The 15,061-nt window shown below is 40.4% G+C and overlaps 1 protein-coding gene across 3 annotated transcripts in view; it reads left to right on the top strand.

The window, feature by feature from the left end:
• LOC109290931 (bifunctional 3'-phosphoadenosine 5'-phosphosulfate synthase 2) overlaps positions 1–11,534 on the top strand; it is a 127,122-nt gene extending 115,588 nt beyond the window's left edge. For all 3 annotated transcript variants that reach the window (XM_019507756.1, XM_019507755.1, XM_019507754.1), the window contains 5 exons: positions 858–1,063; positions 2,413–2,548; positions 4,225–4,493; positions 7,364–7,593; positions 8,152–11,534. In XM_019507756.1, the coding sequence (XP_019363301.1) occupies positions 858–1,063; positions 2,413–2,548; positions 4,225–4,493; positions 7,364–7,593; positions 8,152–8,290 (980 nt within the window). In that variant the 3' untranslated portion in view covers positions 8,291–11,534. The remainder of the gene's footprint in view (positions 1–857; positions 1,064–2,412; positions 2,549–4,224; positions 4,494–7,363; positions 7,594–8,151) is intronic.
• The last annotated feature ends 3,527 nt before the right edge of the window (positions 11,535–15,061 follow it).

Raw genomic sequence — 15,061 nt, 5'->3', positions numbered from 1 at the left:
GTTATTTTGTTTGCGTGGAGTTTGTTTTTGGATGTTTTCATTTTTGTAGGAGCAACATGCGTATTTGTAATCTGTCAATATAGTAATTAAATACTAGATAAAGGTGGCCTGGCTTGGTCCATCTAATTTACCAGAATTTCAAACAACTCTTAATAAGGCTTCTTATTAGGGACTATTTTAAAAGAATTAAAACTAGCTCTGGGAAATATGTAAAATATTTTTGGAGGTTAAATAATAGAAACTAAAGAGTTCAGAAGACATTTTAATAATGAAGTATATCTGGAACTGGTAAAAGGATCTTTATTATTCATTATTTATTATTAATTAATTATCTAGGACTAAAATGGGCAAAGAATAAATATAGTTTATAAATAAATACCTAAATCTTTGCCTGTTATGAATACCTTTTGCATTCCCTCATACTGATGATACTGAGGGCATTTGAACTGTTTTCAGAGGAAGAATTTAAAGATGCTGCCATGTAGAATCACTGTTTTGTTTTTATTGAGTTCCCAGAGTTGGTATATAAACCAGGTTGTACCAGTTCAAAGCCCTGTCTTACATTGGTGCAGTGCATCTATGTTTGATGCCTTCACTGGAGTAGCTACATGCATGCAAGAACCCCTGATTAAACATACCCTTTGTTTAGTGGCAGCTGTTTCTAAAATTGTTTAATATTGTTAGTTATATGCTGTTCTCCACGCAGTCAGCCATCTATCCCTCTTCTTCCAAGTATCCTAATAATGCAAAAATAGGATATCCTGTTTCAGAACATTTTCATGTTCCTTTTTCTTCCCCCCTCCCTTTACAAACTTTAATCTTAAAATACATTAAAATAGATGGTTCTTTCTTTACAGATGGTGTAATTAATCTGAGCATTCCCATTGTGCTGCCCATTTCAACGGAAAATAAGAAACGGCTGGAAGGATGCACTGAATTCACACTTGAGTACAATGGGCGGAAGGTGGCTATCCTCAAAAACCCAGAGTTCTACGAACATAGGAAAGAGGAGCGCTGTGCACGTGTCTGGGGAACGACCTGTGCAAAACACCCGCATGTCAAAGTAAGGGGGTTTGTGAATTCCATGTTTTAAATAATACATCTCAAAGAACTAAAAACTAATGTATCCTCTTTGGAGTGGGGAGGTGGGGAATGGCTCATTTCATATTAGGAAAGTACATGGCATTTTCTAGACATTCTCACAGCAAAATACAGAGAACCACTACCCAAAAATGATCTCATTAGAATGAATACATTGGTTTCTCAGATTCTAAGCAATCAATTAACAGCATGTTTATTACTTACCGAGGGAGTAGTTTATTTCGTCAGTGAGATAAAGAACTCAAAATCAAATGAATGAGAAGAAAAATAAGATACCACAGAACAGAGCTGGAGAGTTTTATATAGATGTTCTTTACATACTTATACACAAATATATATTTATAATTGAAACAACATTTAAACCTGTGTGTGTGTGTGTGTGTGTACACACACACACACACACGTTTTATATTATGTTTTCTGAGCTGAGTTTGTACTTCTCGTTAAGGTTCCACATACTAGTCATAACATTTTGGGTCACCCCTTCTCAACTAGTGCGATGAATGATTTGGATTTTGGTGCAGGGGAAGGGCCAAAGTGGGGAACGGTAGAGGTGCACTGATATATCAGTCCATATTGGATTGGCACCAATAAAAGGAAAATTGACTTTATTGGCAATCTGCTTTTTTGGCTGGTATAGTCCAATAATGTCACCGATAAATGCCACATGCATGTGTGCAGCCATATCATGCATGTAGCCAGGAATGGTACTTATCTTTTTTATGTGGCACTTATCTCTTTAGTTTATATACAATAGATTTTACATCCTAACTATTTACATCCTAACTATTCCAAAAGCAGTATCAGTATAACCATTGCTAATAAAAAGGGAAGTGAATATATATGCAAAAAATCTTGCCTAAACAATCTTTTTGAAGGGTCAGTTAGTATTTAAAGAGAGATTTACTTCCATTAGATTAGAAGAAACCAGCCAGGCCATGATCAGACACTGCAAATCCTAGACTGCTCAAAATTTGTCACACTTCACCATGATCTCCCCTCCTCTCCGCTGGAAAGCTGAATTCCCAGCATTCCTCTCCACATACAGTCTCTGCAGGCTCCTGAGGACAGTGGAGGGCACAGAAGAGTCCACTCTATGAATATTTCAAAAAAAGTGCTTCAAAGATGCACCTTACCTTTTGAGGGTCATTTTGGAAGTGCTTCTTTGAATGTGTATGTGTGTATACCCTCACTGTTAAGTCATTTTTAGTTGGATTGTGGAGTTGTAGGGGAATTAAAGATAAAATGAGTGAAGATATTGTAGCATTTAATGGCTGTCATATGACTAATGTGTGTGTGTGTAACTTATAGATGGTGATGGAAAGTGGGGATTGGTTGGTTGGTGGAGATCTTCTTGTGCTAGAGAGAATAAAGTGGAATGATGGACTGGATCAATACCGCCTGACACCTTTGGAGCTGAAACAGAAGTTTAAAGAAATGAATGCTGGTGAGCTTCTACATTTGTTATGTTAAGCACCCTGCCTAATCTCAGCTGGGTAAAAACCTAATTATGCTTTATCTCCCTACTGTAATATCCTCACTTTGACATAGCTTTCAGAATATAAATTGTGATATAGTGCATTTCTCTTCCCAGTAGCATTATCTAGATGTTTCATAGTTTCATAGTTTCTAGGGTCGGAAGGGACCTGAGCAGATCATCTAGTCTGACCCCCTGCCATGGCAGGAAAGAGCACTGGGGTCAAACGACCTCAGTAAGGTGGTCATCCAACCTCCTCTTAAAAACCCCCAGGGTGGGAGCCTGCACCACCTCACTTGGAAGCTGGTTCCAGACCCTAGCCGCCCTGACCGTGAAGTAGCGCCTCCTGATGTCCAACTTAAACCTTCCCTCCGCCAGCTTGTGACCGTTGTTCCTGGTCACTCCTTGCGGCGCTTGGGGGAACAGGGACTCCCCCAGCGCCTGCTGATCCCCCCTAACCAGTTCATAACAGGCCACAAGATCCCCCCTCAGCCTTCTCTTTCGAAGGCTGAACAGGCTGAATGTTACTTTATCAGTACCTGTTAGTCAAAACAAGTTTACTTTACAAATCTGAGGAACAAAGGGCAAAAAAGTAATCAATAGGGTCTTCCTTCTCCAACTGCTTCCTGCAACCTATGTATATGATCTCTGTCCTATTTGAATTAATCATGAACTGTCTAGGTCACATACAGTTGGAATTGGACAATAGGTAAAGTGCTCACCTGCACCTATGAGATGGGAGATTGAAAACAGAATTGTAGGCCTTGTTCCTGTGTCTTCAAAATTTCCATACAAAAAGACTGAGAAATCAAAACATTTGGCACTCACTGAAGAGAACCTTCTGGGCAGATACAGTGCTCTTATAATGAGATCTTGTTTTGCTGGTGCCTGGAAAGATTCAGCAAAACATGTCCATACCAGGGACATGTTCCATGCCTTCCCCACCATCTCCAGTGCTCTCTCAGCTTGGCTTTTTTTAAAACAGTGTTCATTTAGTTAGATTTTCTAGCCTCCCTATACATCTTGTTGAACTTAGAAACTTTAGAACTGCAGTTGTGATATTTGGTATAGATTGGAAATATGTACAGTTGACACCTGAAAAATAATTTTGGCCACAAGGGGAAAATAGAGCCAAGATCATATTCAGAGGAAATATACGCAAATAAAGCAGGTTTCAAAGAGCAGTTACTCTTTGAAAGGGAGAATATTTTCCCTATTATGTTATAAACTGATATAAATAATTTAAGGTCTATTCCATGTGAAGAGAAAAGATCACATCCTAGATATATTAGACATCAGACATGATCCTGTTCCATCCTGATCAAGCCCCTGAGAAGCCATTAAACACACCTACTTTTGTAACACACCATTACTTTAGCCTTGTGACCAGGTCACAAAATGTAGCAAAGAGAAGGAGAACCCACTCAACTTTTTCATTGGCAGCTGTTTCATGGATTTGAACAGAATGGAATAAGATTGCATTTAGGCACCTAATAGATGGAATAGGTTTTGCAAACAATTTATAAGATGTCTTATGACAGACTTTCATCCTTATAACAATGCAATGTCCACATCTAATTATTGCTTGTTTTCTTTGAAGTTGCACCTCAACAGTTTTATGACACTTCTGAATCTTTCCTTTTTAGATGCAATATTTGCATTTCAGCTGCGCAACCCTGTTCACAATGGACATGCTCTGCTCATGCAGGATACCAAACGCCATCTGCTAGAAAGAGGCTACAAACATCCTGTGCTTCTCCTGCATCCTCTTGGAGGGTGGACCAAAGATGATGATGTGCCACTTGAGTGGCGAATGAAGCAGCATGCGGCAGTGCTTGAGGAAAATGTCTTAGATCCAAAGGGAACTGTGGTTGCAATCTTCCCTGCACCCATGCTATATGCTGGTCCAACAGAGGTAATGCATTTCCCAAGTAACAACCAATCCCAAATCCATAAAATGTGGTTCTAATTATAGAAGAGACACTGTAGACACTGTCCCACCATCGTGAGACTCCTATCCATGCTCCATCAATAGCTTCTCTATCAGTTCTGCTTGCATTACAAGATTTTCTAGTTGATAGATTAAAAACAAAATTTGATACCCAAATGTCAAGCATAAAACCTGACACTAATGATAACCATGTGAGAGAATCAGAATTTAGCTAGCAGTTTGGTTGAGAATATGCAAGGCAGCCCTTTATTCCTATAGTGATTTTGCACTTTGTAGTCTTGGTCCTGAATATAACAGGTACAGGTAACTGAAAAAAATATAGGTGACCAAGAAACGGAGCCCAAAAGAGCCATTTTCTCAAGCTGTATTTCAGAAAGTCACTGTTTTTTATTCAGTTACTTACATTTTTCCCACTTTCATAGTATAAACGCTAGCTGCATTCTGTGGAATTAAAAATACAACTGTAACCCTTCTGTTGGGCATCAGTTGGCAGCAAGGAGGGCCAGGTTTATATTTCAGGGTATTCCATAAATTATACCAGTGGCTTGAGCCCTCACCCAGAAATCTGGGAACACTAATTTGCTGGGGTGTCATGTGTAAACAAAATCCCCTCCTCGCAAGCAGTGTAAACACACACAGAAAAATTACAGACAATGAAGGCAAAAAAAGCCCAAAAGAAAATGCTAAATATAATTTTAAAACACTATTAACTGCAAAGCGAAATCTATAGGTGGCACCCTCTTGGAGAGCCTTCACCCATGCCCAGGCAGTCTGAAACTTGGGGCTCCCCAAAGGGTAGTTCTGGGGGCCTTCACCCCTATACCTGCCCTTCAGCAATGGGCTGGAGAGGGGGGCCCATACTGGAAAGTCTTATGAGCTGCTCCTTGGATTCACTGCACTGTGGGAAGCTGCTCAAGATTGTGGGTTCTTCTGCACTGCACGGGGCTCCGTTGCTCCTGGAGATGTGGTACAGTGCCGACTTCCACTTCTGCATGGTGGCTTGGAGGGGTTAACTGCAGTTTTTGTCATCATACTGCATGCCAAAATCCCTAATCCTAATCCCAGCTCTTCTGGGCAAAAAACTGCAAAAAGATCTTAGAGGAAAGGTCAGGCCTATCTTGGCTTGGGCCTGAACTACCAACTAGTGCCCAACCACACAGCTTAATTGGGACATATTCCAAAGAAAATTGCATCAAAGAATGAGGGCTCTATAGCCTGTTCCATATTCCCTTCAACAGGGGATATAACAGGGGACATGTTGTGTCCTCACATTAGTCAGGTTCAAATTTAAAAAGGCAAAATCTCACAAGACTTACCAAGGTTTGTCATTCTGGGTCTGACAACTTTCTAAGTTTACTCAGAGTTTTCTTTCCTCCAATCCTGGGCCATCTGAACTTCTTGAACTCTCTCTCAAGCTTTCTCTGCTCACTTAGTGTAAATTCCTCAGCCTGCAGTGCCACCTTGGCTTTTGTCTGAGGCTGCTTGGCTTTTGTCTTTTATTGCTTCCGAGTCACTGTGACACTTTCAGGCACCATCAGCAGAGGGAAATGGCAGAGGCTGTCTTCCTTTTACCTTCCGTTGCCACTTCTTTTGGACCTGATGCCTCATTCAAAGCTGCTGCAGTTAAAACTACCTGCTAGGAGGTCCCTATTGATAGTAAGTGTTCAGTGGCCTGTCCATGTGAGGGAGAAGCCTCATTGGAGACTCAGATTTCGATTCTTGATTAATTTCTACCCCTGTGGAGGCTCCTGGAGCTGGGCCTTTAATTGTTCAGTTTTTCCCAATAATTCTCTGCTCAGAATATTCCTCAGTTTCCTCATGGCTTCATCTGCTTGTTCAGTGCACACCTGGGAGTCACCTGGTTGCAATATGGGCATTTAGTATCTTCCCTTCTTATGAGCCTTTTAAAAAGTTTGCACTTCCCTTATTATGATTATTCAATAACTCTGACCTAAATACAACCCTATATAAACATTATAACAGAGGAATATAACATAACTATAACATAACTAGATGAGCTCAGGTGGAGTTGTACTTTTTAATGAGCAGTTTCAACATTCGTAGTGTGAGCAACTTTGTGACAAACACACGGTGAAACGGGTCTAGCTGGGCAGAGGCAGTTTAAAGCGAGTACAGCACAGAGGCACAGCACATCAGGACATGATGGGCAAAGATGGCTCCAGTAGGCTGCTGGCCTACTGCAGAAATACAGGCAACTCCTTTGGTTTATACAGAATCAAAAGTATGGCACTTTGTTTGGGAAGTCCAAGTAAAGACAGAAATTAAGTTAAGTTGATTGAGATTACCTTGGGCTTCTCTGATTCACTAAAGCCCCCAAACAGTCCAGCCAACCATGCTTACATTACTGTGTCATGTATTCAACTACTAGAAACTAGAGGCATTGGTGAAATGCTCACTCTTCAGCCTTCTGCAGTATGGGTCTCTTGATTTTCAGATATTTTTCAGTTACATAGTTATGACAAACAGAAAACAAGCTATCGCACTGTTATTTTTACAGCCCTAAAAATAGAATAAAATCAGTTTCCTTCTCAGAGTTTCCATTAGATGTATCCTTTGCAGAACTGTCCGTTTCCACAAGTTTCATTAATTTAAGCAGAGGATGTGGAAAGACTGGTAGTTGATGGTAATAAATCAGTCATCAGAAACAACAAATAGCCTTCTCATGAGTGCCTTCCATTTCATTCATGTCATTCTTGTTTGCCCAACTACAGAGGGTGCCTGACTTTCAATTAGTTTTTTATTAAAGCCAGAAAAAAAAATCTATATACATCAGTTTGCATTTAAATAGCACTATTTGTGTTTAACTTTTGCAGGTTCAGTGGCACTGCAGGGCTCGAATGATTGCTGGAGCCAATTTCTACATTGTGGGTCGCGACCCTGCAGGCATGCCTCATCCAGAGACCAAGAAAGACCTGTATGAGCCAACACAAGGAGGAAAGGTCCTTAGCATGGCACCAGGCCTGACATCTGTGGAGATCATTCCCTTCAGAGTTGCAGCATACAATAAAGTAAAAAAAGCCATGGTTTTCTATGACCCAGAAAGGTAACACCTTGCATAACAATATTAATTACTTAAACTAACCTATACATAGTTAATATATTTAATTACTTCTTATGATTGCCAGTTTGCCAAAAGAAAGGAAAAAGACTTTTTTCTATTTCTGCTAAAGGGCAGATGAAACCATAGAAATTAGAGATCAGTTGACCCATTCCTCAAGCCCATTCATTTGCTCACGAGGGACCCAGACAAAGGATTTATTACATCTGAAACTAATGTTACAGTTAGCAAAAAATTTATCTGTCAGAGGAAAAATGACAGAAGTACACTCCCTAATTTTGAGGAAACTATATTTGATGATACAAAGTAGTACTGGAAATTGAGATCTTTTTAAGGGATCCATTGCTACTTCCTGATGCTTATAAATAGAAACATAAAGTTTTGTGCCTTTCATGCCTACAGGCTTAGTGTACAGATAGTGCCAGCAAGTTTCAAATAAAAATTTTGGCATAGAAGATAAAGTGAACTTGGAACAATTTGGCTTTAATGTACAGTGGGCTGATAAAATTCATACTGATTTCATGCATGTCTGTTTTGTGCTAGGAACAATGAATTTGATTTCATCTCTGGAACACGCATGAGAAAGCTTGCTCGGGAAGGTGAAAATCCACCTGATGGATTCATGGCTCCAAAAGCTTGGAAAGTCTTGACTGAATACTACAGATCACTTGAAAAAAAATAATTCTTCTTTACATCAAAAATACTGCTATTAAGCGTGAGCACTGTCTTGTTGATTTACTATATTATAGACCAGTTACTTTGCAATTTGTAACTGGGTCAAATTATTTTTGCTAATTAGAAGTATTTTGGGCCTAATCCTCCTCCCTCTGAAGCTACTGTAAATTTTCACTTCAAAGGGAAAACATGGCTCTAATTAATTGATGATTGTCCAATCCCACATTCAGATTGGCTAGTTGGAACTTTCTGGTCAGGTAACAGTGGTGCACCCAACTCCAAGACTGCTCAGTCAAGATGCAGTCACGAGCATACAGATATGTATGCTCTAGGCAATTTAAGATTGTTGCTGTTTTTAACATGCCTCCTATTTCTCTTGTTTACCACTTCCCACCCTGATATCTTTCTGTTATTTTTTAGTTCCTTCTATTTTTTCTCCACATGGTCTCTTCAGTCTAGAAATTGACTGTTGTCTACTGCAGCTCTAATTTGAGCTTTGAACAGAAGAATACAATCTGAACTCCACAGCTGAGCGGCATAAGAAGGTTGAAGGGAGAAGTGGTGCTTCAGCTTTGAGGTTTTGTTTGAGAGCTTCCATTGGCATTTCTCCTCCCAGCCCAGAACATGCTTTCACTGTAGCAAGCTGCACTAGAAAGGGCATATAGATTTTAGAGCTAGGTACAGACATTCAAAAACCCTGAGGCAGAATCAATCTTTACACTGTTTTCTGTAAATGGTGGTTTAGTTCGGTAGCAAACAGAGCACACATTCACCCTTTGTTTGTGGGGGGGTCAGGGGGGAGGCCAAATCTTAAACCAGATTCTGCTATTTTTAAACCAATCTTTGCATGCCGAACTTCTGTTCTGTTACAGGTATAGACTGGTTTCCAATCACTTATACCAGTAAAACTGTACTGTCTGTATCTGGCCTAAATACCTCTGATGAAACTGTTTTACACCACTGTTTCCTCTGACCTGAGTGCCATTATTCTCAATTCACACTGGCATCATTTTGAGAATCTGATTTTGAAATGCTCACATTTTGGATTTGTGCATCCAATTCCCGTTCAATATACTAGATATATAGAGTCAAGATAGCTTTAAATTGTCTCTTTTACCCTCCTCAGTGTGTGAAGCTAGTTCTTCTTTGTAGCCACTTTCAACTAGCAGAAAAACTAATTTGGGCATATATATTATTTCCAGATTCTAATAGAAAATAGAAACTGAAACTTGGGTTACCAAGTGTATCTGAAAGGGCATTTGGGTTCCCTGAAGACCAGATATCATGCTGGCTGAATACCAGAGAATCCTAGAAAAATGACTTTGCCATCTTATGTTAACTGTAAAAACAGTTAACATAAGGTGGTGTTTATTATCCTCGCCCTTGCTTTCTCCCTTCTACCATGAAGTAGTTTCCATAGGGGAAGATTGAGCAGCTCTCCTCAGCTCAGGTCAGGACAGATACATTGTTAACATTTTAAACCATTTTTCTCAGATACACTTTAACCATAGTTAACTGCTTCAGGGTCCACATAGTTAGGATATTGTCATAGTTACATTCCTTTCCGTTCAATGCTCAACATGCACATAAATGATGGATTAATTGTTTATTTAGGCACACCCTACAGCAACAAAAACACTTTAGGTCCAATGGACTGGGGAACAGGTGAGGAGAAGCTGGAAGAGGTTGCATCTAGAGAGGACAGACCATGAGGATGGCAGATTGGTAAAATGCCTGTGTTTCTTAAAATGATGGAAGTATACATTGGTTTCTGTTACTTGAACAGTAGTGGTTAGGATCCTCAGGTGCCACTAGACTGAGATTTGGAGGTTCTCCATCCAGATTAGACAGAAAGATGAGCCAACATCTTTTGGACATAGACTTTGCCACCATGACAAGTACTTTTTTGCCGCCTTATAATTACTGCTGTTAACTCTAGCAAGGGCTACACAATAAATCCACCTGAAAACTGAAGTTGGTGTAGACTGCTGCTCCTTTGCTGGTGAAACAGTGTTTCCTGGGTACATTATAAGTCCTCCTATCTGCATTAACTGCCAGTGTGTTTCTTGATAATTTAAGATGTTGGCTTAGATCTAAAATGCTCTGGGAAGCTTGGAACCGTTCCAGATGAGAAAACATCTATTCCCTGCTCTATACTGCTATATTTTCAGTCAGCAAAGGTACTTCCCCTTAGTTTAGGAAAGAGACCCACTGGAAATATTTTCTTATGAAAAACCTTAGTCTTTGGAACTCTCTACTTCTGTCTCCAATTTGCCCAGATCTGTTGACTATTAAAACAAGGCCTGAAGCCATCGACTTCCCTGGGCTTCCAGGCAGAAAGAAGCATGATAAAAGACTGGTTAGCATTCACTGGAAGTTTACTACCTCTATAACGATGACATTGTACTTTTAATTTTCTAGGGGGAGTATACACACTACTGCACCAACTATTGTAAATTGTTTTGGTCATCAGCCTTGCAGATTTATACAACTTTGTCAAAACGGCTTAATGGGTATCTAAAAACTGGACAACAATGTGTTGTTATCAATGAACTTGGAAGAGCTTGCTCCTCTTCTGTATTGCAGTTTTAAGTACAGATGGATCTATATACAGGAAAACACATGTGCTTCTGCTTCTAATTTAGTTTAGTAACATGTATTTTAAGTGAAATTGTTTTGCTGTGGCCATTGTGCAATGTACAAAAAAACTACAGGAGAAATTGGAAATGTTATCTTAAAGTATTTTAGTTAATTATTTCCAGTAGTTTATGCTTTTAAAAATCTATAATAAGGAACCAAAAACTGTATCATACCTCAAGAAAATAAATACTACAAATGCAACATTAGTAGCTGAAAGTATATTAACAATAGTGCTTTTTATATTCAGGCCCTCTGGCAGGGACCTAAAAGACAAATTAATACTCCAATTTTTAATTTTAATATTTCACATTTTAAATAATGCTTTTGCATTTAATCTGAATTCAAACAAGCCAATGAAAATGCAGTAAATCCTAATGGTTACAGCAAAACATATATGTTTATTATCCCTTTAAAATGAGTAGAATAACTGATTACCTCTGATTAAAATAGAGTACATTCAGTACTAGCATTGTATAGTGTATTTATTAAAGACATCAGACTGGAATTTGTGCCTTAACTGATGCATCTCATGATTTAATATATTCTGAATTTGGTACTCTAATATTAAACACTCAATTTTAGTATGAATAAATATTTTTATGTATAACTAATTAATGAGTCATTAATGGTTTGGACAATGGGAATATACTCTTAGCAAATTTGTGGGCGATACCATGTTGGGGCAAATTGCAGACACTGGAGAGTAGGACTAGGATCCAGAGTGACCTGGAGAAACTGGAAACATGGTCTAGAATCAGTCTGATAAAATTCAGCGTGGACAAGTGCTAAGTACTGGTTTTATGAAAGAAGATTGCATGCACAAATAGACTGGGGAATGGTTGGCTAGGCAGCAGCACTGCAGTGAAGGATCTGGGATCATAAGCTGAATATGAGCCAACCGCATACTGGGCATGTATACACAAGACACCTAAATGCACAGTATCCTAGTGTACTGCACAGTAAGTGTGTATGTCTACATATATGCATACTTAGTGCACAGTAAATATCCTTAATACTGCAGGATGAATTACTGCACAGTAATAAACTTGTAGGTGTGTGGATGTGTCCTGCCACTAGGGGGCTGGCCTCTGGACTGGGAGCCTCTCCTGCCCCAGGGCTGGGCTATAGGAGCCCCTGCCTCAGGCTTTAAAAGCCTGCAAGCATTTTAAGTCCTGTGGGGCACACATACAGGGAACCTGAGGGCACTCCAGGCCACCGAGTCCCTCTGGGAAGGTCACAGCCTACCTCTGCCAGCTGGCTTGCATCCCAGCCTGCTACCTGGCACTGGACAGCGCCGTCCAGGCCAGCAAGACACTGCGAGATGCTGCAGCCTCCAGCCAGGCCTGTTAGCCTCCAGGCCCAGCTGCAAACAGATTCTGGCCAGCAGGGTCAGCTACCCACAGCTCACCCCCAGCAGCCTGCCCTGTGCTTGCACATGCTGCGGAGCATTGCCTCTGTTGCACAGCTGCCAGTCCCATGCCATGCCCCTGTGCTGGACGCTGCAGGCAGCTGCCTAGGCCTGGCAGGACAGGGACAGCTGCACAGGGGCCCAGATTGCTGATGCAGGACCCATGATGGCCTGGTCCTCCTCACCCAGGCCTGTGCCCAAGCCTTTGCCCACACCCATACCCTCCACCTGGGGCCCCAACTGAACCAAGGAGGAGACTGGTGATCTCATGGCACTGTGGGGTGAGGTGGAGGTGCAGTGCCAGTGTGTCTCTTGTAAATCAAGGTAACTGGTTCTTCCACTCAATTCAGCACTGGTAAAGCATCACCTGGAGTATTGTGTCCAGTTTAGGCCCCACACTTCAAAATGGATGTGGACAGGTTGAAAGGAGTGCAGCAGAGAGCAACACATGATTAAGGGCTTGGGAGCAAGACTTATCTGGTATAGCTGAAAGAACTAGGGTTTCTTAGTCTGGAGAAGATAATACTGGAGATAGAGGATATGTAGCAAGAATAGAGATGGGATTTTCCCCATGTCTGTAGGAGACAGAACTAGGAGCAATAGCCTTAAACAGCAGCACAGGAAATTTAGGTTGGAGATTAGGAGGAAATTTCTATGTGGTAGTCAAATCGTGAAACAAACTACCTAGAAAAATTGTGGGATCTCCTTCCCCTGAAGATTTTCAAATGCAGATTAGACAGACACTTGACTGGGATGGTTAGTCAGGGATGATCCTACACTGAGCAGGGATCTAAAGTAGATGACTGTGATTCCTCCCAACCCTACTTTCCTGTTTGTCACTTCATGGACTTTTGGAATTTCTTTAAAAAATAAGAAAGCTCAGAGGGGAGACAGATCAGGGGCTTTTTGACATGTATTTGTGCCTGCAGTTCTCATCATCAGCATTGTTATTCCCTTCTGCTCATGGGGGTTTAGCAAACCTAGGAACCTAGCCACTGAAACAGTGATAAACCCTACAGGCTCAATACCAGTGATAAACCCTGCTGACTTGTTACTACCTGAACCACCTATGACTTCTCAATGCTGCTTTATGGCATGCTCAAGTAAAAACAAATTTTCTGCCTCTGCATCTGAAAGTCAGTCACACACGGACCATGTAAAAGTCAACATCTTAAGAAAAAAAGCCCCCCATAACTTCAAAAAAGGATGTTAAAGAAATGAGAATATTTGGTTCAGCCAGATCTTAACCCCTAACCCCTGATTACCTGATATCTCAGGGAAAGGTGCTCATATCTGGAAGGGAAAAACAAAGTGAAATGGGAAAAACAAAGTGAAACAGTAAAAACAATTATTTGCCTCTTGAAATGAGTGCTTCAGGGGAAAGGAGGATTTTGATTTCTACCACCATTAGGGTAAGTGAATAAGGTCCCTTGGATTACACTTTATTCAGGTTTTAATACCACACTCATCTGTATTATTTGAGTGCCTTCCTGTAGCAGAAGAAAATCATTTAGCTAACATTTTCTCATCTTCTCTCCTCAGAGGTTAGGGGAGAATTTTGTGTCCAGTGTAGTGCCTTGGAAGTGTATTTTAATACTTTAAATTTTCCTGGGCACCAAGAGAGTCAATCTTTTTGGCAGAAGTGCCACAAAATTAAGCCCTATGCCCTCCCCAAGTGCTACTATGATACTCTTCCCTCCCCAACTGCTTTATGCTGCTTGGCTGCCTGCTTCCTCCCACCTCTGCTACAGAGTGGCCATCCCTGTCATGCATAATGCTTTGTGTCATAGGCAGCAGGTTGAAGTAGTGTACCTTGCATTGAGAAAGTGGTATAGTCTGTTTTAGCAATTCATAGTACTTGTCTAAGTTAATTTCATTGTCTAGGTCTAAACTTTAAGAAGTGTTAGGCTCTTGTACATGTTAGCTTTACCTCTATTGTAGAATCCATCAGGTAAGAGAAACAAAACTTTCATTCCTTTTCTTGGAAGTCTAAGCTCTTTTGGCTATCCAGATACTGACTACTGAGTTCCTTGATGGTAAGGACCAAGATCTTAGATTTAATTCTATTTTGTGAGACAAGATCATGTAAAGAGCCATTTAAGTTTGATGTACTTGTTGTGGCCTGTGGCTGGGAAGATGCTAGCTAAAGAAAACTATAGCATGTATTTCCCCAGGAGAGATGAGGACTCAAATACTTGAGACCAGGTTATCAACAACCAAAACAGAACAGTGTGTCTTGTGTAACCTGGGGTGGCACAAAGTGTTAATCATAAATGCATGAGAGTTTAAGTCACCAATAAATACTGACACATACCTCTGGTCTGAACTGTCCATCTGCAGGTAGCTACCTTCAACCAAACCAGAATGCCTGGCAGCTATAGGAACATCATAAAGCACAGTATCTCAAAACTGCAATTCATTGGAGTAATCTGCAGGCCAGAATTTAAAGATATGTAAAATGCCTCATGTGAGGTTGTTTAATTGATAAAAACCTGGGACAAAATAGGCGCCCCCAAAAGAAGAATAAATTCAGTCCTTTATCCTCTTAGAGGAACTGGATTCAGTGAATTTTCATGTGCTGCCCAAAGGCATATTCTACACTAGTAATGTAGCAGACTCCAGCTACTTTACTGTTAACAGCTAAAGTCAAAAGAAGATGGCATGTTTTCCTTGGTAGAAGTCAAATTTTATTCTCATCCAGGCCTTAGTACATAAGTTGTTATGATAGCC

The sequence above is a fragment of the Gavialis gangeticus genome, unplaced genomic scaffold (assembly GCF_001723915.1).
Source record: "Gavialis gangeticus isolate Ggan-Ray unplaced genomic scaffold, GavGan_comp1, whole genome shotgun sequence".
NCBI classification, from domain to species: Eukaryota; Metazoa; Chordata; order Crocodylia; family Gavialidae; genus Gavialis; species Gavialis gangeticus.
The sequence above is the reverse complement of the archived record's forward strand: the minus strand, read 5'-3'. Positions and strand labels throughout refer to the sequence as shown.